At 47.6% G+C, this 26,012-nt stretch overlaps 1 protein-coding gene across 1 annotated transcript; it reads left to right on the forward strand.

Annotated features, from left to right (window-relative positions):
* Positions 1–366: 366 nt before the first annotated feature.
* On the forward strand, positions 367–21,578 carry TARS2 (threonyl-tRNA synthetase 2, mitochondrial). The gene is made up of 18 exons (XM_033135955.1): positions 367–574; positions 1,790–1,980; positions 2,700–2,823; positions 3,548–3,672; positions 5,688–5,805; positions 8,530–8,594; positions 9,144–9,222; positions 9,998–10,144; positions 10,887–10,985; positions 11,599–11,765; positions 11,900–12,062; positions 12,476–12,613; positions 12,954–13,031; positions 13,808–13,908; positions 17,018–17,122; positions 18,046–18,118; positions 19,206–19,320; positions 20,955–21,578. Exons 1-18 carry the CDS (start codon positions 509–511, stop codon positions 21,101–21,103), a joined length of 2,103 nt encoding a protein of 700 aa, XP_032991846.1. The 5' UTR covers positions 367–508; the 3' UTR covers positions 21,104–21,578.
* Positions 21,579–26,012: the final 4,434 nt, after the last annotated feature.

Genomic DNA, 26,012 nt, shown 5'->3' on the forward strand with positions numbered 1-26,012 from the left:
TGAGGGGAGCCTTTCCCCCCTTTGTACCCTACACAAAGGCTGCCGGCAAAAGGCACAAGAGAACATAACAGTTTCTGGTCAGCTGGCAACCTCGCGTGCCAGCCTGCGATCCAAGAAGCCCTTCTTAGTATGCAGGAGAATCGGTGGCTGCAGAATTTCATTTCCCCGTCTTGCTTGTCGCGCCGATCCGGGGGGTGGAAAAAAAGGAAAGGTGGGCGGAACTTCATATACTCGAGTCCTTGTTTCAGGAGGGGAGGGGGAAGGAAACTCCTTCCAGGGGGAGGAAGCCTATTGGCCAGCTAGACTACCAATCCGCGTTCTCTTCCTCTTTGCAGAGGCGGCCAATCAGCGCGCGCAGAGTCCCACGCAGGCGGCTGCTGCTCCCGGTTCGCAGTTTGCAAGGTGGAGAGGGATGCTGGAGCGGCTTTTGCAGAGGGTGCAACTGGCCTGAGGGACCCCGGCAGTTTCTCACGTGGGAACTGACGACTTGACACGGGTTTCCTAAAAGATGAAGGTCCTCTGGCCTTGGAGGAAGATCTGGGCTGGGAAGAGCCATCTCTGCAGGCTGTACAGGGTCTGTTGATAGTCTTCTAATTTAAATTTATTTATGTTTCGAATCCCTCCTTTTCTCGGCCTCCTCTTTTTGGAATCCTATTTTTCTCGCTGCCCCTTAACTTCTAAAGCTGCAGTCTCTCGTCTTGAGAGGTCCTGTGCTGTGGTTGTTTTTCTGTCCAGCAGGCAGGCTTTAAACGGGTGAGGCCTTCCATCCGCCCCAGGAGTAGAGCCAGATTTTTGCCGGTTGTAGCAGGTCCTTCAAAGCACTGGCACTTTCAGATTTATGTGAATAACAAACGCAAGACCATCTGGCCTGAACCTGGCTGTTCCTTAACGTTGCTTTCAGGACACTGCTGCGTAGAGAAAACACTTTGCAAAGTGATACAACATAATAAAGCATCTCTGAACATGCACAGAGTGCAACTGCGGCAATTCCCCCTACCGCTGGGAATGAAGAAGCGTGGTTGTCAGGCAATCCCTGGTGTCCAGCGTCGCTCCAGATAAAACAGTACTTTCTTCCCTTGACAACCTTTGGAGCTGATCATCCAGTCTCCCCACCCCAAACCTTGAAGGTTATTGCTTTATGATGGTGCTCCCATACATTTGCAACACACCCAATTGGGGCTTGCTAAATGAAACGACTAGGTACCAAATGCACTCCTGTGGCATCTCTGTGCAAGTTGTGCATCCTTTGAAGTCAAGCTCCCATCAGTAGGTGCTGTTTATTTTTCCTCTGTCTTGGGAGCATCTGATGTTTGCCCTCAAGTGTCTGACAGCACTGAATTGCCGTTCTGGGCACCCCACTTGAAACCTGTTCTTGGAGAGACAGGGCAGGGGTCTGTATATCAGTTTCTCCTTGGGTTGGCAGCTGTCACACTGACACTCCTAACTGGTGTAAAAGGGAGCCTGCTGCCTCCAGATTTATCTGCCACCGGTTTTGAGGAGAAAACTGCTCCAAGGCCTTGCTTCCCCATTTCCATCGTTCTTGGCAAACAGTACCATTTCCCCACAAACCATGTAACTCTTCTTCACTTTCCCCTCAACAGAACTATGTTGGCTGTAGTACCTGGAGTGTTTTTTTCAGTCTTGTAACAAATATTACATTGCTAGATTTGCTGGCCATCTTCTGTTTTAACGTGGGTCGTCAGTCGTTCTGCATTTTGAAAGTGGCCGTTTCCCTAAGGCAAGGACAGAATTCACAGTGATTTACTCTGTCATATGTCTTCTGCTGTAGGCAGGTGCCCTTCCTTCCCACATCTCTGAGCGCCTGGTGTTTTACGAGAAGCTAAAAGCTGCTGCGGCTGAACGATGCGCCGAGCGGAGCCACAAAAACAGCCGGCCGATCCGGATTTCCATACCAGGTGGCAGTGAAATAAACGGGGAGGCCTGGATGACCACGCCGTATCAAGTGGCGCTGCAGATAAGGTGCGTGTGTTAGATGTTCACTATGTGCTTTCTTCAAATGTGCTTCCTCTTGAACACTTTTTTTTAAAAAAGCGAAATATTTTGGGCAAAGGGTTGGCAGCTCTGAGATATGAACAGAGATGTGCGACTCAAAAAAAATGAAACCCTGTCCTTCACTTGTAAAAACATATCCCTAGGAGATGAGTAATATTTGAAGTTTTTTTTGAGATGCCCAGGGGTTCCTCCTGAGTTGATGGGAGTTGTAGTTCAGCAGCACCTGGAGGTTCAGCCCCTTTGTCGTTCTTAAGGCTTAGCAAGCTCTTCTTTAACTCAGAATCTGAAACCTTGTGATTCACTGGAAGGGCCGTAGCTCAGGGATAGAGCATCTGCTTTGCATGCAGACAGGTCCCGGTTCTATCCCCAGTGGCATCTCCTGGCAGGGCTGGGAAAAGAGCCCCCCTGTGGGATTCTAGAGAACCTCTGCCATTCAGTGTGAGCAGTACTGAACTAGGTGGACAGATAGTCTGGCTCGCTACAAGGCAGCTTCCAGCTTCTGTCTTTTGGGGGCAATCTTCATACCTTAAAAATAATAATATGTTTCTACACCGCTTAGAGATTCTTAATATCAAGCAGTGGAGAAGTACCTAAAATAAATAAAAATAAATATCTGGTCCATTTCTCCTCGTGGTTGCAAGGAAGTTACCAGTCAGATGTGTCGTAACCTCCCACTGCTCTTGCAGCCGGAGTCTGGCCCAGGGTGCCGTGGTGGCACGGGTGAATGGGAGCCTACATGACCTGGATCGCCCGCTGGAGGGCGATGCCAGCTTGGAGTTCGTGGATTTCGAATCTCGGGATGGGCAGGCGGTGAGTACCCAGAGGAGTTTCGCTTGTGCTCGATCTTGAAGCTGCTCGATCTTGACCGGAGTTTAGCAAGCAAGCACGGAAAAGGGCTCTGCTCCGCTTCCAGATACCAGAACTCCAGCCCTCCTTCCTCAGGCTCCTGGGGGTGTCATCCTTTCAGAATTATATTGGACTTCTTCCTAGCTCTTTGCATGGTGGTTGGAAGATTCGGGACAGAGAAGAGGAAGGACTTCCTCACACAGAGCACAGATAAATTCTGGGATTCGTTCCCATGAGACATAATGATGGCCAACAACTTAGGTTTGAAAGAGGATCAGGCTGATTCAGGGAGGAGAAGGAGACTGTCAATGACTACCAGCGTCAAGGAGTGTTCTTCCTCTACCGTCAGAGACAGTAAATGCCTCTGAACAATACCAGTTGCTGAGAATCACAAGTGGTGAGAGGGTGGCGTGGCTGTTGCACTCAGGTCCTGCTTGCAAGCTTCCCATTGCAGCATCTGGTTGGCCACTGCGAGGACAGGATGCTGGGCTAGGTTGGCCACCTTTGGCCTGATCCAGCAACTAGTCTCTTTTGATGTTCTTATAATAATATTCTCCCTTGGTTTGTTTTGACCATTGTCCTCAGGTTGCCTCTGCAAATGGGGAGGGGGGCAGTGTTGCTGTCTTGGGAAGGAGCCCAGAGTTCCAGCGTACCTAACTAGACCTCTCCCCAAATTTCTCTTTGCCAGCTTTTCTGGCACTCCAGTGCCCACGTTCTAGGAGGTGCCGCCGAGCATTTCTACGGTGCCTCCCTGTGTCACGGACCCAGCACTGAAAATGGCTTCTTCTACGACATGTATTTGGATGAGGAAAGGTAAGTTGGAAGGACGATGGTGGGGAGTGTGGTTGAAATGATGCGATAGAAAAGGAAAAGGGGATGGAGAGGAGAGGAGAGGAGAGGAAAACAGCAGATGCAGGCTGTAGTTCTTCAGGGTACAGAGTTCTTGTAACAGCTGGCTGGAATGTAAAGAGAGTTGGAAGTTAAAGTCCCTGGTCTCTCGACTGAGCCGCTGGAGAGGCCCTGGATTCCCTCTCTCAAGTGAAAGGGACACATGGCTCAGTAGTAGAGCCCTTGCTTGGCCTGCAGAGGGGCCTGAATGGTTTCTCCAGGTAGGGCAGGGAATTTCCTGTGCCTGAAACTCTGGAGAGATACTGCCAATCACTGTTTTGCATTACTTTCTATGGGAAAGCGCGCCTTGGTTTTAGAACACTTTGGTTTTGGAACGGATTAAGTTTGAGAACCAAGGTCCCACTGTACCGAATCAGATCATGAGCGTGCATCTAGCACAATGCTGTTGACACTGACTGGCAGCAATGTGTCTCCGGTGCTTCCAGTCCTTCCCAGCTCGATCAGAGACTGAACCTGGAGCCTTCTGCATGCACAGTGGGTAATCTCCCACTGAGCTGCAGCCCTGGCTCTAAGCAATAAAATTAAGATTCCAGTCTTCATGTTTCTGAATAAAGGGATGATTTAAATGGGGACCCAGGAAGGTGGCTTATACCAAGTCAGGCCATTGTTGCATCTAGCTCTGGGTTAGGCTGACTTCTGCCTATTTTCCCCAAGGAGCGTACTCTGTTCCATTGCACCCCAGGTCAGCCCTTTGGCGGGAGAAATCATTTTCTTATTTTATATATTCGCTTGCTTCCTTCCACCCCACCCCCCAAAGGGAAGCAGGTGCGATGTAACGAAACACCACAACCACAAAACACACACAATTAATCCGTTCCAGACTTTTAAAAACAACCCCTAAATCAGCAATTTAACATGAATCTTACTATCGAACGAGAGCATTGAGCCATAAAATGAAAGCAATAAACAATTAACTGCAGTCACACAATCAATCAATCAGTAGCTGAACTGGGTTCCACACAGTCACAAAAACAAAACGAAAAGAGCGGCAAAAACAGAAACGCAAAATAAATAGCAAAAACAGACAGACCTCAAAACGGAAGTGTGACACTCAAATTGGAAGCGTAACACTCAAAACACTTCCAAAAAAAGTTCGCAAACCAGAACACACACTTCCAGGTTTGCAGTGTTTGGGTTCCAAGGTGTTTGAGAACCAAGGTACCACTGTATATGGCAGCTTCACACGCTCCTCTTAATGTGTTAATTGCTTCTGAGATTTTGGTGTTGAAAAAAGAGAGGCAGAATAGGCATGTGGTGCATGAGATATTGAATGTGAAAAGAATCTTCTGAAAGTGGTTTGTGTGCTCGTGCGCACACACACTTTTTGCCTTGCACAAATGAACTGGCCTGTAGGACTTCCTCAATCCCGTGGTGCGCATGTTACACCTTTACTGTCCACTAGATGTCGCCACTGGTCAAGCAATGACTTTTCTTGTACGGACTGAGAAAAACTTCTTTCCAAATCCCCTGATTATTTAATCTCCAAATCGTCATAAAGTTTGACTTAGGCAGAAGACTTGCAAGGCTTGCTGGTTGAAGGTTGGGGGGGGGGGTGGCTTTGTGAGTGTCAGAAAATGGCAGACAGGATAGCAGAGCCTTAATCTCCAAAGTTCCTAAGATCAAACAAGCAGGGAAGTAAATAAACTTGATCAGGAGCGGCCCACAACATGTCCTATCCAGGGACAAAGGCTGTCTGGCCCACAAAACTGGCTGGTCCAAATCAAGGGTTTATCTTTCTGTCTGTTGGTTAGGTATCAAAACTTTGAAGATCAGAGCTTTTATGACCCTCTTTGTCATTTTGGTTCTGCATGGCTGCCTATAATTGCTTGACATTATCTGTTGATGTCTCCATGTTTCCTGTCAAGAGCTTTTCAATTTCCCCCCCTTCTTCTTCTTCTTCTTCTTCTTCTTCTTCACAGGACTGTGTCCAGTAAAGACCTGCCGGTCCTGGAGGAAATCTGCAAGGGGATAATCGCCAAGAACCATCCCTTTGAACGGCTGGAAGTGTCTCGAGAGGATCTGATGGAGCTCTTTAAGGTGCAAACTCCACAGAATATCAGAAGAGCTCTCCGTCATTTCGTAGAAAGATGAAATAAAAAGAAGCTTAGAATTATTTAGTTAAATGCCAGGGCCTCTGTCTTGCCAGAGACATAACTGGATTTTGCATCTTTTGGACAAGCACTATGTTAGGAGCACAAGAAGGACAAGAATAATAGTTTAATGCTTAGGTAAAATGTGACATATTTGTCCCCTGAGCTAAGGCCATAGTTGTCCAGAAGTTATTGTATTGCTAGTCCATTTCTACTTTGAGATCTGGTGCTCCCTGATGTTCATGGATTGGAACTCTTGTTGTCATCCTTGACCACTGACTATGGTGGAATCTTGCAGCAACATCTGAGCTGCCACAGATGTTCCACACCTTAGTTTCAAGGCGCCGTGGGGCAGTCTTCCCTTTGCTTTCCTATCCTACTGGAATTTCCACTCCTGAAAATGTTGTGGCTGTGAAAATTACTAAAATGGCTGGCAACCGGTTCTTCGAGCTTTTCCATCTGTTTTTGTTTTGATGGCCTGGTTTCTGAAACAGGTGCAAAGCTGTCTGCAATTCCTGGAAGTTGACTGCAGTTTGTGGCATCTGCTGCCACAGGATGCGCCAATGAACCAGAGGCTTTAGTGTAGCTTTTTTAGAGAGCATTAAGCCAGTTTCTGGAGGAAGAGAAGAGCTGCCTGTCAGTGGCTATTCGTCAACTGAACCTCCATGTTCAGAGGCTGTCTATCCCAGTTGTTGGAGACATAAGCACCTGCCTTCCACCCTCTCTTTTGGGGCCTCCCAGAATAATTTGTTGGGGCTTTCGTGGGGAAACAGAACGATGGCCTAGTTCAGCCTTCCCTGGGCTCACACCCTACAGATATTTTGGGCTCATACCCTACAGCTCCCATCATTCTTAGCCAACACTGCTGTGCTAGTATGTCACTGGGGAGAGCTGTAGTCCAAAAGATCTGGAAGGCACCAGAAGGCATGGGGGAAAGGCTGGGCTTGGTGGCCAATTTTTAGAAAAAGTGCAGGGTTCCTCTTGCATATCCCTCTTGGATACGGGAACATAGGTGCAAACTCACAGTCAGGTATAGCCTTCTAAATACACAGATCCATTTGACTGGTTTATCCAGAGTGTTGCATTTGCAAAATTTTCCGTGCTTGCCAGGATTAGAGGGGTCGTATCCAATGCAGTGCTAAGTTAAAGTCACTTAGCTGTATACTTGACGTGTTTTGCTCAAGAGAACATGTAAGTAGGTTGCTGGTCACTTGTGGTGAACAATAAGATTGTTTAATCTGTTGTGCAATTAGTTTCCACTGGCACGGCTTGTTGTGCTGCCCTTGCACTAGCAGAGAGAGAATACAACCCAGAGCCTTCAGGTCTAATGGCAGGATACCATTAATGCAACAGCAGAGAGAGCCTTGAAAGACAGCCTTCACCTATGTATTTTCAATGAACCTGCCCAGGTCTAAGTATCTGCAGTTAAGGTCCAACTAGGCTGTTGAACACAAGGAACAGGGCCTTTTCAGTGATGGCCTCACATTTCTGAGGCTTCCTCCCAAAGGAGAGGTGTTGCTCCCTCCCATGTTTTGCTTTTAAGCAGGCTTTTTCTTTTGACCCACTTCTTATTGAAATGATGAGCTGTGTTTTGAATACTGTTTTGGAACTAATAATGGCTATTTAGTAGTGTGGGTTGTTTCAAACAGTCAGATTTCAGTTCTCATGGTTCTGATTAATTGTTGTTGTTGTTGTTCAGTCGTTCAGTCGTGTCCGACTCTTCGTGACCCCATGGACCAGAGTACGCCAGGCACGCCTATCCTTCACTGCCTCTCGCAGTTTGGCCAAACTCATGTTAGTAGCTTCAAGAACACTGTCCAACCATCTCATCCTCTGTCGTCCCCTTCTCCTTGTGCCCTCCATCTTTCCCAACATCAGGGTCTTTTCTAGGGATTCTTCTCTTCTCATGAGGTGGCCAAAGTACTGGAGCCTCAACTTCAGGATCTGTCCTTCTAGTGAGTACTCAGGGCTGATTTCTTTGAGAATGGATAGGTTTGATCTTCTTGCAGTCCACGGGACTCTCAAGAGTCTCCTCCAGCACCATAATTCAAAAGCATCAATTCTACGGCGATCAGCCTTCTTTATGGTCCAGCTCTCACTTCCGTACATTACTACTGGGAAAACCATAGCTTTAACTATACGGACCTTTGTCGGCAAGGTGATGTCTTTGCTTTTTAAGATGCTGTCTAGGTTTGTCATTGCTTTTCTCCCAAGAAGCAGGCGTCTTCTGATTTCGTGACTGCTGTCACCATCTGCAGTGATCATGGAACCCAAGATTAATAGGCCAGTTTAAATAGGACTAGAGGAAGCTGCCATTTAATGAGTCAGACTGATGATCCAACAGAGGTTCTTCCAGGGGCTTCAGGCAGGGGGTGTTCCCAGCCTTACCTGGAGATGCTGGGGATTCAACCGAGGGACTTTTGCATGCTGGGTACATGCTTTGCCACTGAGCTACATGCCAGCAGCTTTACATGCCATTCAGACTAATTTTCTTCTTTTGGAAAGTGTTCATGGAAGTGGGATTTTCGGTGGTGCGGTTGCGGGATGGATAGAACACCAGAGGAGCTGGCAGGATCAGGCCAGTGGCCCACCTAGTCCAGCATCCTTTTTCTTGCAGCAAACTATTGCAAAACTTCCTTGACAATTGTTGGCTCTTTCTTTGCCCTTCCAGCACAACAAATTCAAACTTCAGATTATCGGCGAAAAGGTGAAATCTCCGACTGCCACCGTGTACAGGTGAGAGAAACCCTTGACTCTGGGCATCCATGGCTGACCTGTGATTGTTGTTGCCTTTGCGAAAACAAGTGCATCTCTCCTGATCTTTAGTGCAAATCTGAGCCTATTCCTGTCAGTGGAGATGGACAGATCAGTTTATTTCCATCCCGTATCTTATTTCTTATGTGTTGTATGTCGTAAGAACCTGGGAAGAGCCTGAGGGCTGGATCAGGCCCAGCATCCTGTCCTCACAGTGGCCAATGGGCTCCTCTTATTGTAGCAAAACCCTTTAGGGACATCTGTGTAAGCAACATTGCCACCTAGCCATTTAGCGGAACTGTTGCGATCGCCACAGCGTCAATGCTCCTGTTATTTTTTATTTAGTTTATTTAGTTATATTTCTTAAACAGCTGTTCATATTTTTTAAAAAACAAAAGCCTCAAGGCATCTTAAAGCAGGTTAAAATACACAAAAATATAAGCAATTTCATAAGTACTCCACCTGAGGAGTCAAAGCATCAGGAATAATCAAGGCCCGAAACTGACCGTCTCTCCTCTTTCCTGTCTGCAGGTGCGGGCCCTTCATCGACCTCTGCCGGGGGCCGCACGTCCGGCATACGGGGGAGATCCGTGCACTGAAGCTCCTGAAGGTGGGTGCTAACGTCCCGGGTGCAGGCACCCAGGAGTAGCGTCAGGAGCCTCTTTTTTTTTTTTTTTTTTTTTTTTTGGCTGAAGAGCCTGGTCCAAACGCTGCAACTCAATAAAACGAAGATAAGGGTATTAATGAAGCGTTGCTGTTGTATGAACATTTTAATGTTTCATATAATTCTCCCCTTTGTATTAATGTTTTTAAGTCACTTGGAGGCTTGTTAGGTAGCAAGTGACCATTAAGTCTAAATAGTAACAACAAACAACAACAACAACAACAACAACAACAACAACAACAATAATATCCCAGGTGGTAGAAATGCCAAAGTTGCGCTAATGTAACAGCTTAAGCAGAGGCTGCTGAATCAAGCCAAGGGCCCACCTAGTCCAGCATCCTGTTCTCACAGTGGCCAAACAGATGCCCCCAAGGGAAACCAGGAAGCAGGGTTTGAGCACAAGAGCCACTTTCCACACTTGCAAATCCCACCAACTGATATTCAGAAGCATTGCTGCCTCTGGCAGTGTAGGCAGAGCAGAGCCATCCATGGATTTGCCTAAAATCCTCTTTCGAAGCCATCTTAAGTTGGCCACCATCACTGCCTCCTGTGGAAGCCAGTTCCATAGTTTCACTGCGTGAAGAAAGGCTTTCTTTTCCCCTGACCTGAACCTTCATACGTTCAGAATCCCCCAGGGGCTTCTTTCTGGACCAGGCAATATTGGATGCTGATTTTTTTCGTCATTCCTCCCCCCCCCCCACCCCCTTTCTTGGCTTGGCAGAACGCCTCCTCCTACTGGCACGGAGACCCTTCCAAGGAGTCCCTGCAGCGTGTCTACGGCATCTCCTTCCCCAGCCCCAAGCAGCTCGCGGAATGGGAACGTGCTCAAGAGGAGGCTGCCCAGCGGGATCATCGGCGGATAGGCAAGGTGGAATTAAGACCTGTTGGGTCTGGTATAACCTCTGGAAGGAAATGCTTCCCTCCCTCTCTCCCCAGGCTCCAAGGGCGGGGGAGGCTTTTTTAGCCCGGGGGGGGTCACATTCCTTTATGAACAAGCACCTGTAAAATACAGGTGAAACTTGAAAAAATAGAATATTGTGGAAAGGTTCATTTCTTTCAGTAATTCAACTTAAAAGGTGAAACTAATATATGAGATAAGACTCATGACATGCAAAGCGAGACATGTCAAGCCTTTCTTTGTTATAATTGTGATGATTGTGGCATACAGCTGATGAGAACCCCAAATTAACAATTTCAACTTTGGGGTTTTCATCAGCTGCACTCCATAACCATCACAATTATAACAAATAAAGGCTTGATATATCTCGCTTTGCCTTCCTGCTGAGTAGCTCAAGGTGGTTGTACATGGTTCTCCCCCATTTTTATCCTCTCAGCACTCCTGCAAGCCATAGAACAGGCATAGGCAAACTCGTCCCTCCAGATGTTTTGGGACTACCAACTCCCATCATCCCTGACCACTGGTCCTGTTAGCTAGGGATGATGGGAGTTGTAGTCCCAAAACATCTGGAGGGACGAGTTTGCCTATGCCTGCCATAGAGACAGTGGCTGGGCCCAAGGTCTCCTTGTGAAGATTTGAACCCTGGTCTCTCGGATCTTATTCCCCTGTTCTAAACTATTACGCCGCACAGACTGACTTTGTTCCCCTGCAGGATCAAGAGCTTTTCTTCTTCCATGAACTGAGCCCAGGAAGCTGCTTCTTCCTCCCCAAAGGAGCGCACATTTACACAACTCTCATGGACTTCATTAAGGTGCGCTCTGCTTCCTGATCCATCGCTTCTCAAATGTTCCAGATCGGAGTGTTTGCTTGTCTGTGACTATGTTCAAAGAGAACATAGTCTCTGATGCCACACAGTTTGAGGCGGACGATCTAAGTTCATTCTTCCCTGGCTAAGTATCAGAAACAGTCCGTAGAATGGCAATTCAAGTTGACTTTGAACCCAGTGTTCGTTGTTTTTATATACAATACGAAGATGCTTCCCTGTACAGCACAAGTCAGGATTTTGTATGGTAGCAATTGGAGAAAATCTGTGTCCTGGACAGGAGAATAGGATGGCCAGTTTGAAAAAGACAGTTTCTGCCACTCTTGCCACATCAGCCCATTATATGTGAGCGAAGAGATGCAAGCAAATGACCTAATTTCCTATGCAGACTTTATTAAAAGACGAACCACATAGTCAGCCTATTGTAGCGAGCTATAAAAGTCAGGAATTAAAAAAACAAACATTTATTATTTTTAATGAGCTAGTGTGTGAAGAAAACTAATTTTAAATATCTTTTAGCCATGCTGGGACTGATGCTCCATCTCTTACTTAATTCTCTGCCCCCAACCCCTGGTATCCCCCTCCCTTTTGGTTTTCCCAGAGTGAGTATCTCAAGCGCGGCTTCTCTGAGGTGATCACCCCCAACATTTACAACGCGAAGCTGTGGGAGGCATCTGGCCACTGGCAGCACTATGCTGAGCACATGTTCTCCTTCAGGGTCGAAGATGAGACCTTTGCCCTCAAGCCAATGAACTGCCCTGGCCACTGGTTAGTTATGAATTATTGGGGTGGGGGGAAGGGGTGGAGGCCTGGGGGGGGTGTATATTCAGCTTGCCCCTACAGCTCCATTGATGTGCCTTGAGAGGTAGAAGCAAGTTCCTCTCCCTTCCCTCCCCACGTAGCCTCATGTTTGGCCACCGGCCCCGATCCTGGAGGGAGTTGCCTCTCCGCCTTGCTGACTTTGGGGTTCTGCACAGAAACGAGCCGTCGGGAGCCCTGACTGGGCTGACGCGTGTGCGCCGGTTCCAGCAGGATGACGCTCACATCTTCTGCGCCATGGATCAGGTGAGGGATGGGGCGATGGCAAGATGCCTGCATGGCTGAACCGAGGGCTTCAGCTGTCTCTGTTGAAACAGTGCTCTGTGATTTCATTTGTTTCTTTCTCTCTCTCTTTCCTCTTCTTTCTTCTACCTTCCTCCTCTTTGTTCCTGTTTCTTTTTTTGATTGGATTTTTAAAACGTTTCTTTCATTCTCGTATATTGTAAAAATAGAATTTGTGTTTAGTATAAACTTTTGTATACGTTTTGATGAGAATCAATAAAAAATGTAAAAAAAATAAAACATAAAAGTGTTCTGAGACCAAATGGGCAAAAACGGGAACATCTTTTAAAGGGGAGGAGGGAATGCCGGGACAAACCAGGAAGGGACAGGATATTATCACCTCTTCTCTTCTCTCTTCCCCCACCCCTCAAATTCAGCTGGAAGGAGAAATTCAAGGCTGCCTGGACTTCCTTCAAGCTGTCTACTCGGTTTTCGGATTCACTTTGCGCTTCTACCTCTCCACCCGCCCCGAGAAATTCCTCGGGGAGCCTCACCTTTGGGATCAGGCCGAGGAGGTAAGAATGAGACCCCCTGCCATTGCCTAGGAGAGCCAATTTTTTTCCTGCCTGAAAATTGATCAACCTGAGAAGCGCTTAAATAGTTTCAATCCATATTCATGCGAGTTTTATCCCTTGCAGTGATGGGAAGGATTAGTTTTGTGTGTGTTCTCGAAACGCTTCTCCCCCACCCCTTTAAAAATATCATTTGTTCCATCCTGTTTGCTAGGCAAACATACCCTGAGGTCCTTTTTCTACTCAAAGAAGCTACCGTGACCTGACCACCCAGATGGCAGGTGCTTGCCAAGTGGAAAGCAAGCTCAGTTTCCTGACTCCTCCTTTTTCTCTCACCTTCCAGCTGCTGGAAAAAAGCCTCCGAGACTTTGGACAGCCTTGGGAGCTCAATCCTGGGGATGGCGCCTTCTACGGGCCAAAGGTCAGTGGGTGGCCCTGCCTGCCAGAAATCCTGAACCGTAGGAAGAGCCCGGTAGCTGGATCCTGCCAAAGGGGACCTACCCAGGCCTCCGGTTCTCCCTAACTAGAGCTTGTGGACATCCAGTGAAGCTGAATGTTGCGAAATTCAGAGCAGTTTGAATAAAGCCCTTCTCCGTGCAGTGCAGAGTTAAAACTGTGGAACTCTCTCCCAGCGATTGCCACAAACTTGGACAGCTTTAAAATAGGGCAGCGATTGCCACCAACTTGGACAGTTTTAAAATAGGGCAGGACAAATTCATGGATGGCTGCTAGTCCTGATGGCTCTGCTCTGCTTCCATAGTCATAGAGGCAGCAGTGGTTCTGAATGCCAGTCGCTGTAGACTCCAGGAGGGAAGAGTGTTCTTGTGTCTGAATCCTGCTTGCAGGTTCCCATTGGGGCATCTGGTTGGTGACTGTGAGAACAGGATGCTGGACCAAATGGGCCCACTTTGGCCTGATCCAGAAGGCTCCTCTTATGTGCTTGTGTTCACAGTGAGAACATAGCCCACTCCCCTCACTTCTGAGTCCCAGCGACTGGCATCCGAAAGCCTCCTGCCTCCGACAGTCAAGGCAGAACATGCCCATTAGGGTTGGCAGCCACTGACAGCCTTATCCTCCGTGGATTTTTCTGATCCTCTTTGAACATCGCCCAACAACACTTGCAGGTCAAAGCTAGTTGAGGCACGTAATGGGTCCTGTTCCTCACAGCATTCTCTCTGTGTGTGTGCATTTTCCCAGGTTGATATTCAGATCAAAGATGCCCTAGGCCGGCACCACCAATGTGCCACCATCCAGCTGGATTTCCAGATGCCCATCCGGTTTGATCTCTCGTACGCAAGGTGAGCTCTGCTCCAGATAGATAGCCAGGGGACTTCACGTACCTGGCGCTCCACTCCTACTGCCCCCTAAATATTCCCAGGTTGCCTTCGGACTTTCATGCCGGGGATTTAACGAAAGGAAAACCTTTTGGAAACCGAGGAAGCTGTCTCCTGCCATGTCAGGCCATTATGGTCTAAAGAGAAAGGCCATAGTTCAGCGGGAGAGCATCTGCTTTGCATGCAAAAGGTCCTATGTTCAGTCCCCAATGGCATCTCCAGGTCGGGCAGGGGACAGACTCCTTTCCCAAAATCCTGGAGAACTGCTGTCAGTGAGTGCAGACACTACTGGTGTAGATGGGCCAATGGTCCGACTGGGTAGGAGGCAACTTCAGATCTTCCTCTCGGTTCCCCTGGACACCTGTAGCTGTCCAGACTACAATTCCCACCATCCCTGACTGGCTGGGATTTATCCCGATCCTTGGTCTAGGCTGACAGGCAGAGTTTTCTGTCGGGTGCCTTGAACAGCCCTACCTGGAGTTGCCTGCCTGGGACCTTCTGCATGCAAAGCAGGTGCTCAACTGCTCAGCTATAGCTATTCCCTTAGAAATAAAGCAAGGTCCCAGTCCTCAAGGTTCTGGGGGGAAAGGGCTGGTTTTCAACAGCATGAAAGGACGCTCAACTCCCAATCAGCCAGCGTAGCTACCGGTTAGAATTCTTATCATTATTAAGATCTCTATACCACCCTTCATCACAAGATCTCAGGGCGGCTTACACAGTAAAAATACAAGGTAAAAACACAAATAAATAGTTAAAACTAAAACAAAAAAATAATGGGTACTGTAGCTCAGTAACACCTGGTGAGGCACAGGTTTCCGTTGTGGCCTTGTACTAATCATCAGTGGTTCTATAGCAGAGGTTGGCAGCCTAAGGCCCATGGGCCAGTTCTGGTCCATGAACTTCCTGGAACTGGCCCACGGCTGTTCCGTGGATTGGCATGGGGATTCCATGCTTTCTTTTCCCGCAGCGCCATTTTTTTCTCTCGGAAGTGCGCTGGTCATAGCTTGAGCGCACGCTCCGGCCCACCGAGAGGTCTGCCGGGGAGTGGACCGGACCGGCCTCAAAAAACGTTGCCAACCCCTGTTCTATAGGATGGTGGTGGGGAGCCTTTGGCCCTCAAGATGTTGTTGAACTTCAACTCCCATCAGCCCCAGCAAGCATGGCCAGTGGCTGAGGATGCTGATGATGGGAGTTGTAGTTCAGCAATGTCTGGTGAGCCACAGTTTTCCCCACACCTGCTCTAGACAGGAGTCTTTGCCCACCGTCCCTGGAGATGCCATTGGGAATTGACCCTAGGACCTTCTGCATGCAAAGCAGACTTTCTGCCACAGAGCTACAGGCCCTTGCATTTTCAGTTCTTGGCTGAAGAGACCCAGATGCACCTGAGTTTCTTTCCAGACCTGCCAGATTCTGCAAGCAAAACACGGAGTAAGTTTTGTGTGAATGAACCTGGCGCCTTAGCATGCAAAGCAGATGCTCCACCACTGGGCTTGCACCCTTCGCTCCCCCCCTCCCCAAAAAAAGCCCTACACAGAGCACAGCACATTGCCATAGTATTTAACGTCGAGCAAGAAGCTCAGACACGGAGTGCGTAACTTCTGAGAGAGCCAACGCAAAATCTCCACAATGATTCCGTCAGAGGAGCCTCATCCTCAGGTCTCTTTGAGTGGAAGGTTCCCTTTTCTAACTCTCTCCCTCTCCCTTCGCTTCCTCACACCCGACTTTCGCAACTGGTCCTTCCCCCACCCAACCCCTGTCTGACCACAGGACAGGGAAAGAGGAACTGCCTAGGAATGTGAAGGCGCCTTTGTTTTTGCAGCTTTCTGGAGATTGGTTTACAGCTGCAGGAGCTAATCTGCAATCTGCGTGGCACCAGCTATGTGCCAGCCCTGGGTGTCAGACTTGGAAGAACGGGGAAGTGTTTTGCCTGCCAGAGGTCTGACTGTAACCTTGTTATTGGGCAAGCTTTTTTGTGCATCTTGGCAAAGATCCCTCTTAGAAATAAGGAATATCTAGGTGGGGAGACTGGGCCCCTTCAAAGTCCCCTTCAAAGTACTGGTATTCTATCTATCATCTGTCTGTCTGTCTGTCTATCTATCTATCTATCTAAAAAAAAGCAATTGTCTTGTCTTAATTTTAAACCACAAAACTGGTGTAACAACACAAGCAGGCAAAAGCAAAAAAGCCCAAAATGAATTTTTGTTCCAGACCTGCTGTGGTTTGGTTTGGGGAGAGGTTGAGATCCTTGCTCACCTTCCCAGCAGGAAGTCAGGAATAGCTGCTAGAATCTGCATGCGAAAGGACCCAGGTTTGACCGCTGACCTCTCCAGTTAAGGCTGGGAAACATCCCCTGCCTAAAACCCTGAAGAGCAGATGCCGGACAATGTAGGCAAATACTGACCAAGCATCTTGACTTGGGTATAAGGCAGCTTTCCTAAGCCAGCCCTTGATTCAGAACCACAAGGACTGGAATCTTAGCATTATTTAGTGGTAGGATCACATGCTTTGCATGCAGGTTCAATTCCAAGCGGCATTTCCAGGAAGGGATGGGAATGTCCCTTGCCTGGAAGGCTGCTGCCAGTCAGTGTAGACGGACCCCAATGATCTGATTCAAGGTATGGCAGTTTCCTGTATTCCTAAACATGTGCCACCTCCTGTCTTCCGTCACAAATCCACAGGGAAGCTACAGCGCCCACCTGAGCTAAGCTTGCACCCCTGGCCTAGATTACGCCAATGCACTCACAGTCCACACCTGCAGGCAGCAGTGCTTCCGAAGCCCAGTTGCTGGGAGCCACGGGAGGGGAGAGAGAGCTCTTGTGCTCAGGTCCTGCTTGTGGGGATTCCCACAGGCATCTGATGGTTGACCACAGCGAGAACAAGAGGCCGGACTAGATGGGCCACTGGCCTGTTCCACCAGGGCTCTTCTTACCTTCTTAATTTCCGTCGTTCAACATGGGCTGCAGGGTTGGGGCAGAAACCAGGGTTAGCTTCACCCAAAAGGATTTCAGGAACTTGGAGCGTACACAGCCCTGAGAGTTCAGGTGTCGACTCTGTGTGCTCATGTCCCATACAGCAAAGACAGTGGTGTGGAGGAGAGACCAGTGATGATCCACCGAGCAGTCCTTGGCTCTGTCGAGAGGATGCTGGCTGTCCTGGCGGAGAACTACGGTGGGAAGTGGTGAGTGACCGGGGGGCTGTGCCACCGATCTTCCTTGCTGGGTCTCGCCATACTGCAGGATAAGGTGGTGAAAGCAACTGCAAGTGGAGGCTGCCATTGTTTGAAAATGTTTCCTTCTGTTCAAATACATATAGATGAAGTTCATAAAACGATCTATGGCATGGGGAAACTGGATAGGGAAAAGTTTTATCTCCCTCTCGTGCAACGCTAGAAGCTGTGGACATCCAATGAAGTTGGATGATTCAAGACACAAGAGAAAGTCCGTCTTATTGAACCACATAGTTAAACTATGGAACTCCCTCCCACAGGGCACCAACCCAGATGGCTTTAGAAAAGAAGTAGACACATTCATTCACAGAGGCAGAGGGCTATCGATGGCTACCAGCCATGATGGCTATGCTGTGTCTCACAGATGGAGTCAGTAATAATTTTGAAAACTGGAAACTGCAGAAGGGGAAAGTGCCCTTGGCTCAAATCTTGCTTGGGGGTTCCTGTTGGGGCATCTGGTTAGCTACTTGGAGAACAGGATGCTGGTCTAGAAAGGCCATTGGCCTGATCCATCCGGTTCTTCTTACGTTCTTATAAATAGGCCGGATCACTCCTTGCTGCTGTGTTTCCACCCGTCAAAGAAAAATCAACAATCGAAATGTCCAACTTTTAAGTGTTAAGCTGGCATTGGCCCTGTGGAGCCAGCTACAGGTATATACGCTCTCTGAGGTTTATTGTGAACAGAAAATGCTGTAGTGTGGGGGCAAAAGCAGTCAAGGGATCAGAACCGTGGTTTTTTGTGGAGCTGCGAAAGCTGCTGAGTGTCAGCCATAAAAGTTAATAAATCAGTAGATCACCCAGGAAGTGGGAGCTGCGGGAGGGGAAGGGAGAATTAGGCTGACTTGAGGGTGTTTTGCTTTCTGCTCTTGTTGCAGGCCCTTCTGGCTGTCCCCGTTCCAAATTATGGTGATCCCTGTTGGCCCAGACGTGGAGGACTATGCCTGCGAGGTGAGAGACAAGAAGAACTAGCAGTCTGCAGAGTGGACCTGCCTGTTTGTTATGCACAAAGCATTATACACTGTGAAATCATGTAAGAAAACAGTGAAGGGGGAAAGTATTAGGTGCACAATTCAGCTTGTTGGGAATTTCAGTGCATTAAAAAAAAAAATCCTCAAGTCCTCATGGTGTGAAACGTGTGCCGTGGCAACTTCCACTGAAATCTGGAACAAGATGTAGAGGAGGTCAAGAAAGCGCCCCCTCACATCTATCGTGGGCAGGACTTCTATTTAATTGCTTGGCCTCCTTGTAATCACTCCCCACCGCCCCATGTCCCCTTGCCAGATGTTAAATACTGTTAATAAGTTTCATGCAATGAAAGGGTTTAAGACATGCAGATGGAAAGGCCTGGAATTGCTTTGCCACAGAAGGTTTAGTGTACACAAATATATATTTTTATAAAGTGTAGCTGCCCTGGAGGGATAGAACTGGGGTCTGTGATTACCAGTAAGGAAGTGAAGAATGGGCAGAGTAGTCTTCTATCAGGGCCCCATCACCTGCTGGGGTGGGGTGGGGGACAGCAAATACAGTATTTTTCTGTGTATGAAATGGCAATTTTTCCTTAGAAATAGTAGGCAAAAATTGTGGGTCGCCTTACACATGGATAGCAGAGGGGGTCCGGGCGCTGGGTGGCAGCAGCGGGCAGGAGATTGGCAGCGCCGATTGGGCATGTGATTGGTTGCTGTGGCAAGGCCTGCTGACGATTGATTGTGGCAATTTGGCATGCAATTTACGTCAAGTGGACAGGTGAGCTTTTGGCGGTGAGCATGCAGACAATTGGTGGCCGTGGTGCTGCGTGAGATTTGTATTTGCGGGCAGTCAGCAGAGCGATTGGCGGTGGTGACCCCCCCAAAAAAGCTCAACAACTTTGGGCAGTCCTTCCTCCCCAACTTTTTTGCTGCGGTCCGAAAAAATAGGGGCCTTCTTACATATGGGGGCGTGTTATACATGGAAGAATACGGTACCTCTTCCTTCCAAGCAGATTGCAGCTGGGTTAACTATTTGACGCTTCTCTCACGCACTCTCCCTTGTGTTTCAGGTCCACCAGCTCTTCCACCAGGCAGGATTCATGGCAGACATCAATTCTGACCAAAGCTTGACCCTCAATCGCAAGATCCGAAAAGCCCAGCTGGCCCAGTACAACTTCCAGTTTGGTGAGCTGGCATCTCCGAAAGCGAGTGGAAATAGCCTTCCTTAACCCGGAGTCAGACCAAATTGGCTCATCTAGCTCAGCATTGTCTACACTGACTGGCTCTCTGTTGTTTCAGGCAGGGGGGAGTCTTTCCCCAGCCGTAGATTGAGGTGCTGGGGAATGAGCCCGGGATCTTCTGCTCTGGCGCTGAGCTACAGCCCTTCCCTATCGTAGGAAGCTACTTTATACCAAGTTGGATCATTTGCCCCCCACTCGCTGTCTTAGGTTGATTAAAAGTTTGGGCTATATGCATGATCCGAACTTCTTGTAGAGCTGCAGAATCCACAAGGGTGAAGAAAAAGCGAAGTCTCTGGAGTGGGCTCAGAATCAAGTTTCAAGTTGTTACGCTGTTGGCTATACGCTTGAAAATGTAGGGGCAATTTTTTGAAACAATGGGGAGTATGGGCAGCCCTGCTTTATGTCCCCTGAAAGCTTGCAGTCCATGTAGCCAAGTGGTCTCCTCCAAATCCCCCTGTCTCTTCCTGTTTCTACTCTACTGCTTAGATTCTCTACTACAGTCATACCTCATGTTGCGTCCGATTCAGGTTTTGTCTTTTCAAGTTGCGTCCCGCGGCAACCCGGAAGTACCAGAGTGGTTACTTCTGGGTTTCGCCACATGCGCAGAAGCGCCGCCCACAGACATGGCGCTTCTGGGTGTGAACGCTTCGAGTTGCGGATGTGCCTCTGGGACAGATTACGTCCGCAACTCAAGGTTCCACTGTACTGCTTAGAATGAAAGTACTTCTTCATGCAGTGTGTTATTTAAACTATGGAACTCCCTTCTCCAGGAGGCAGTGATGGCCACCAACTTGGATGGCTTCAGAGTAGGAGTAGGCAAATTCATGGAGGAGGAGGAGAAGGAGAAGCCTATTGATAGCTACTAGCCATGATGGAGAGGCTATGTTGTGCCTCCACAGTTGGAAGCAGCAGTGCTTCTGAATATCAGTTGCTGGAAAACACAAAGTTGTTGGACCTTCTGGACCAACTGAGCATGCGCAGCGGCTGGGACGATGGAATAAAAACTTGCCTGCAATATCTTTGCTTCTAGTTATTTTAAGAAATAATCAAAAAGTCGCAAAAACACCCTTCTTACCACTCCACACTCTCCCAGCAGAATACAAATCATTTGGTCAACTTCAATACAGTTTTAAAAATAACGAGTTAGCCTATCACATTGCTGCATCACATAACTCCACCTCTAATTAGTTACATTGTTAAGATACAGATGTGCTGAAACGTCAATAGTTCATAGGTGTGCTGCCATGCAAATCATTATTACAAACACATACAACTGAGTAGCACCATTGACCACACCATTGTCAAGAAAACCCAACAAAGGCAAGGGAGTGTTAATCTTGTGCTTGTGTCCTGTTTGCGGGTTTACCACAAGCATCAGGGTGGCCTATGAGAACAGGATGCTGGACTAAATGAGCTGCTTTGGTCCAATACAGCAGGCTGTTCCAGGTTCAGAGGCAGACTTATCAAGGTTACTGGGTTCTTGGGGGCATTTGGCCACTGTGAGAACAGGACTCTGGATATTGATGGGCCATGGCCTGATCCATCAGACTCCTCTTAATCTTATGTTTTTGCTTCTAGTGGTCGGCCGAAAGGAGAAGTCCAACCGCACCATCAACGTCCGTAGCCGCAACAACCACCAATATGGCGAGCGGGATTCGCACGAGGTGCTGCGCAGGCTCCACGAGCTCCAGGAAGCTCGTGTCAGAAATGCTGAAGAGCTCTTCTGAAGGAGAGGCGAGACCCCCATCATCAACTTGCCAGGACATCCACAAGAAACAGAAACAACAGCAAAAGCTGTCGGGGGTGGTGGTGAATCATTTCACAAGTGTCGTGCTTTTGGGGCACCTCAAGGTCACATTATATTTCAAGATCCTTGTCTTCACCAAGGTGCATCGGTGCCCCCACAGTTTGGAGACTGAGTTCATCTTATCAAGCAAGGAATCCTTGTTTACTAGAGCTGAACCAGCCCAGGGCGTACATCAAAGCCTCCCCGCTGCCTTCTCTGAACATCCCTCGAAATCTTGCAATTTTTCATGGTTGAGTGGCAGAGAGAACAGAACCCGCTTTCTCAGAAAATCTGTGGAAACGCATTCTTGGAGGGATGCCAAGTTTCTCCCCTTCACGCTGGCCAGCCTTTCTTTCACGGTCACCGCATCCCCTGCGGAGGCCCGTAATTAAAATACTTTTCCTTGAGAAATTGCAGCTTGGCTGGCAGTGTCATTGATTGGTTGGCGTCGCTATGAACTACTGCATTAGCCCCAGGCGACTTGGCGGGTTGAGGTCGGGGTCAGGCCAAGTTGTTCTTTTCTAAGGATGCGTAAGGTGTGTCTTGTTGACAAGGGATCCCACTGAAACTGGTGCCTAGAGGGGGGGCATTTATCAGCAGGTGTGTGTGCAGATTGCTCAAGTGATTCATCTTGTCGCAGCTTGTTCCCGGAAAGCTGCAGAGGACCCACAGGTGGGAAGGGAAGAGAGACGCACACACACACCTCTTCACAGGACTGAGTCAACAGCAGCTCGGCTCATAAATTCTACCTTGCCCCCAGCCCCTGATATCCTTTATCAGATGCAAATAGGTCTCTTTAATGGTTATGTGAGTTAATGCATGGAAATAGTTACTCAGGGTCGTCCTCCGTAACATCCCGGTAGCAGGTCCATCGGGCTCCTTTTAGGTACTTATGTTAAGTGCTTTTAAAGTTTTAGTTATTTTTAGTATTTAAGTTGTTTTATTATTTTAGTATATCAGGGTGGTGCAGCCCACGAGGCTTTTTTTGGCGGCCCTCGGCACCATTCAGGAAAGAACACCTTAAAGCCTTACAAAAATAATTTTTTGTGTGTGTCATGCGTTGCTAATGAAAGCGCATGCATCTGTTTGTGTCTAAAATTTATCTAATAGTTAAATCTATTAATTGTGTATATCATTATAAATATTTAATGAAATATATTAATTGTGTACATTAAATAATATTAAATGTATTGTGAACACTTTTTATTTACGAAACTGAAATTTACTTCAGTGTGCGGCTCACAGGTCCTGTGTTGAACTACTCATGCGGCCCACTTGGCATGAAAAGTCTAACTCCCCTGGTCTGTCTGTCTATCTGTAGAACACTAATAATAATAATAATAATAATAATAATAATAATAATAATAATAATTCACTTTGCCTAATGATAGGTTCTGTCTTGCAGCTCTGTCTTTTAAAGCTCGGGTGACCTTCGGGTGGTTTGGGGGGGTGGAGATGGAACCAATTCACAGAGGAGAGCTCTATCAAAGACCCTTTAACCACGGTGGCGCCTTAAAATTGAACCTCCCATGCTCAGAGGGATATTTATTTATTTATTGCTAAAATGCTAGGGGGAAAATATCCCTTGAACGTCAGCTGCTGAAAACGGGAGGGGAGAAGGTGCCCCTCCGGTCGAGTTTCCTGTTGGCGTACCACTTCGGCCTTTCATTAAACTTTAGGTGGTCACTCTGCATCTGATTCAGCCGGGCTCCTCTTCTTACGTAACACACTTACGAAACACTTGGCGCAGGGAGAGGGGGAAAGTGAGGGGGGAGGAAGGAGCAGGATTCTTTTCTGGTTCAAGAATACTTGAAGTTGGGGCAACAGGTGACGTGGGTCGCCACCCTACTCTGACTCAGTTTGGCTTTCATCCGTTTGAAGGAAAAGAAAATCCTTAATGCCACAGTCGAGCTCTGGAACAAAAATGAAGCTATGACAGGGTGTCCCTGAGCATGGGCAGAGAACCCTTGACTCACAGTTAAGTAAATCATTGCGTTCAGGTGTGCTAGATCAACCTGTGCTTTTGCACAGCTCTGCACCCCCTTTTCCCTTTTGGTAGAACAGAAACGTGACCTTCTGATAGCAAGCCGGATATTGGGGGGGGGTATCATAAAGAGCCAGGCCAGGAGTCAGTTTTTAATGGGCTTCAGTGACTTCAGTATTTTATTTGGTGGGGTTGTTTGGCTTGTTAAAAAGCGGGGAAGGGGATGCTGAAGGCCTGAACTCGGCAGGAATACATTTCCACTGCAGGTTGGAAAAACCTGTTTGAAAGGATTTATCACCCGCGCATGAGTGACTAAGTGCTTTTAAATCTGTAATTGGCATCCATCAAAAATTTGAGGCAACCACCAACCCTGTTGCAAACATAACCTGGCATTCAGCTCTTGAGAGAGAGAGAGAGAGAGAGAGAGAGAGAGAGAGAGAGAGAGAGAGAGAGACCTGGGGGCTTTTAGATGACTGGCACCCACTACCCTCTGATTTTAACTTTACTTTCTAACTTGCAGGGAGTTGGGAACGTGGGGAAAGGTGAGTGTGGACTGACTAATAAGTGTAATGCTCTCTGCTCAAACTCAGAAGTACATATGCTGTTTTTGCTTTACCCCAGGGGACTGGTAGATTTCCCCTTGCTGCAGTAAGTCAACAACGCTTTCACATGGCTGCACAAAAACACAGCCATCATAGTATTGTAGTGTACTTACGCTTTGCTCAGTGGGAATGTTCTCTCTCAGTCTTGGTGTTTGCTGGCTGGTACTCTCCACTGGAACAACAACTCGTTATTCCGTGAAACTGCATATAAAATAAATGAACGATATATTTACACATCTTGCCTTGCCCTTAAGCACTTGATGTTTCCACCTCAGTGTTCCTTAACTGTGAAATAGGCACAAAATTTGGATTTGTAGCTGGTTGACTGACGGAAGCCAAAAAATGCTTACTAATACTAATAATGTAATAATAATTTTTTTATTTATACCCCACCCTTCCCCGCCAAACCGGGCTCAGGGCAGCTAACACCAATAAAATCACAACAAAAACATAAAACAATTCATTAAAATACAGATTAAAGTACAATTTAAAATTAAATCTAAACTGCAGCCTCATTTTTTAGTATCTCACCAATCAATACCAAAAGAACGAAACATCAGGGTTAAACTGAAACCAACCCAAAGGCTAGGTGGAACAGCTCTGTCTTGTGGGCCCTGCGGAAAGATGCCAAAGTAATGGTTCCTCAGCATCCTGGGGGAAACGTGGCAAGTGGAGTGCCACGACGTGGGAATTACGCAGATCTGTGAGTGAATTCCCATGTTGTATTTGCCGCCCTTTGTCCCTTCTGGGACAATATCCCCCTTTTGGGGGGGGTGCTACAGAGTTCTGTCCGGGGTCTGTTGTTGTTCAATATATTTATAAATGGATGCAGGAACTGAGGGGATGCTCATCAGATTTGCAGATGACACCAAACAGGGAAGGGTAGCTAATGCCACAAGACAGGATTGGGATTCAAAATGACCTTAACAGATCCCAGAACCTGGGCCAAAACTTAACAAAATGAATTTCAATAGGGATAAATGTCAGGTTCTGCACAAGAACCAGCTGCACAAATATAAGATGAGGGACACACCTGGCTTTCCAGTAGTACACGTGAAAAGGATGCAGAGGTCTTCGTAGACCACAAGCTTAACAAGAGCCAACAGTGTGATGCAGCAGCAAAAAAAGCAAACACTGTTCCAGGCTGCATCAACAGAAGTCTAGTGTCCAGATCAAGAGATGTAATAGTACCACTCTATTCTGCCTTGGTCAGGCCACACCTGGAATACTGTGCCCAATTCCGGGCACCGCAAGTTAAGGATGTTGACAAGCTGGAACGTGTGCGGAGGAGGGCAACCAAGATGATCAAAAGTCTGGAAACCAAGCCTAATGAGGAATGTTTGAGGTAGTTGGGTATGTTTAGCCTGGAAAAGAGAAGACTGAGAGGGGAAACAATAGCCATCTTCAAGAATCTCAAGGGCTGTCACATGGAACAGGGAGCCAGCTTGTTTTCTCCTGCTCCAGAGGGGAGAACCAATGGCGTCAAGTTACAAGAAAGGAGATTCCGACTAAACAGAAGGAAGAACTTTCTGACAGTAAGAGCTGTTCAGCAGTGGAACGGTCTCCTTTAGGCGGTTGTGGTCTCTCCTTACTTAGAGGTTTCTAAACAGAGGTTGGATGGCCATCTATCATGGATACTTCAGTTGAGATTCCAGCATTGCAGGGGGTTGGACTAGATGACCCTAAGGGTCCCTTCCAACTCTGGAAAATGTCCTGCATGACTGAGTCACCAACTGCCTGGCTTCTAGTGGGAGGGAGTTCCACAGAGTTGGGCTCACAATACAGAGGGGATGGTTTCTTCTTGTTTTTTCCACCCTCCTAGTGAACGGCAAGCTTCCTGGGGAATCCAGCCTTCAGACCCTGACCAACTAGTGACCTAGCATTGCCGTTGTCTGTTCACGCCTTGAAATGGGTCCCTTTTCTACTTTCAAAAGGTGAGGGAGTGGAGCAGACAGAGTTCAAGGACAGCTTGATTTTAACCTGCTGGTTTCAGTTGCCAGTAGAGGAATTGCTGTGACTTTGTAGTAGAGCCCCTGTTCTGCACAAAGAAAACACCAGGTTCAATGCCCAGCATCTTGTGCAGTATCTGGCTGAGCTGGCTTAACAACAGACATTACGAGTATTTTAGTGAACTCAATAGAGTGATTATGAGTCATGGGGGTGTGGAGAATGTGCATGAACTTAGCTCTCTTTTTTTTTTAGTTGCTGTTTTGTTAATAGTGTTTTATGGATTATTTTATTTATGATTTGTTGATAGTTTTGTA

Source organism: Lacerta agilis, chromosome 17 (genome assembly GCF_009819535.1).
Source record: "Lacerta agilis isolate rLacAgi1 chromosome 17, rLacAgi1.pri, whole genome shotgun sequence".
NCBI classification, from domain to species: domain Eukaryota; kingdom Metazoa; phylum Chordata; class Lepidosauria; order Squamata; family Lacertidae; genus Lacerta; species Lacerta agilis.

Excerpts from the sequence above, each read along its gene's own strand:
- TARS2 (XM_033135955.1), top strand. The coding sequence starts at position 509 with ATGAAGGTCCTCTGGCCTTGGAGGAAGATCTGGGCTGGGAAGAGCCAT. Across the intron at positions 12,063-12,475 it reads TCTTCTGCGCCATGGATCAG|CTGGAAGGAGAAATTCAAGG; the intron begins GTGAGGGATGGG and ends CCTCAAATTCAG. Across the intron at positions 13,909-17,017 it reads TTTGATCTCTCGTACGCAAG|CAAAGACAGTGGTGTGGAGG; the intron begins GTGAGCTCTGCT and ends TGTCCCATACAG.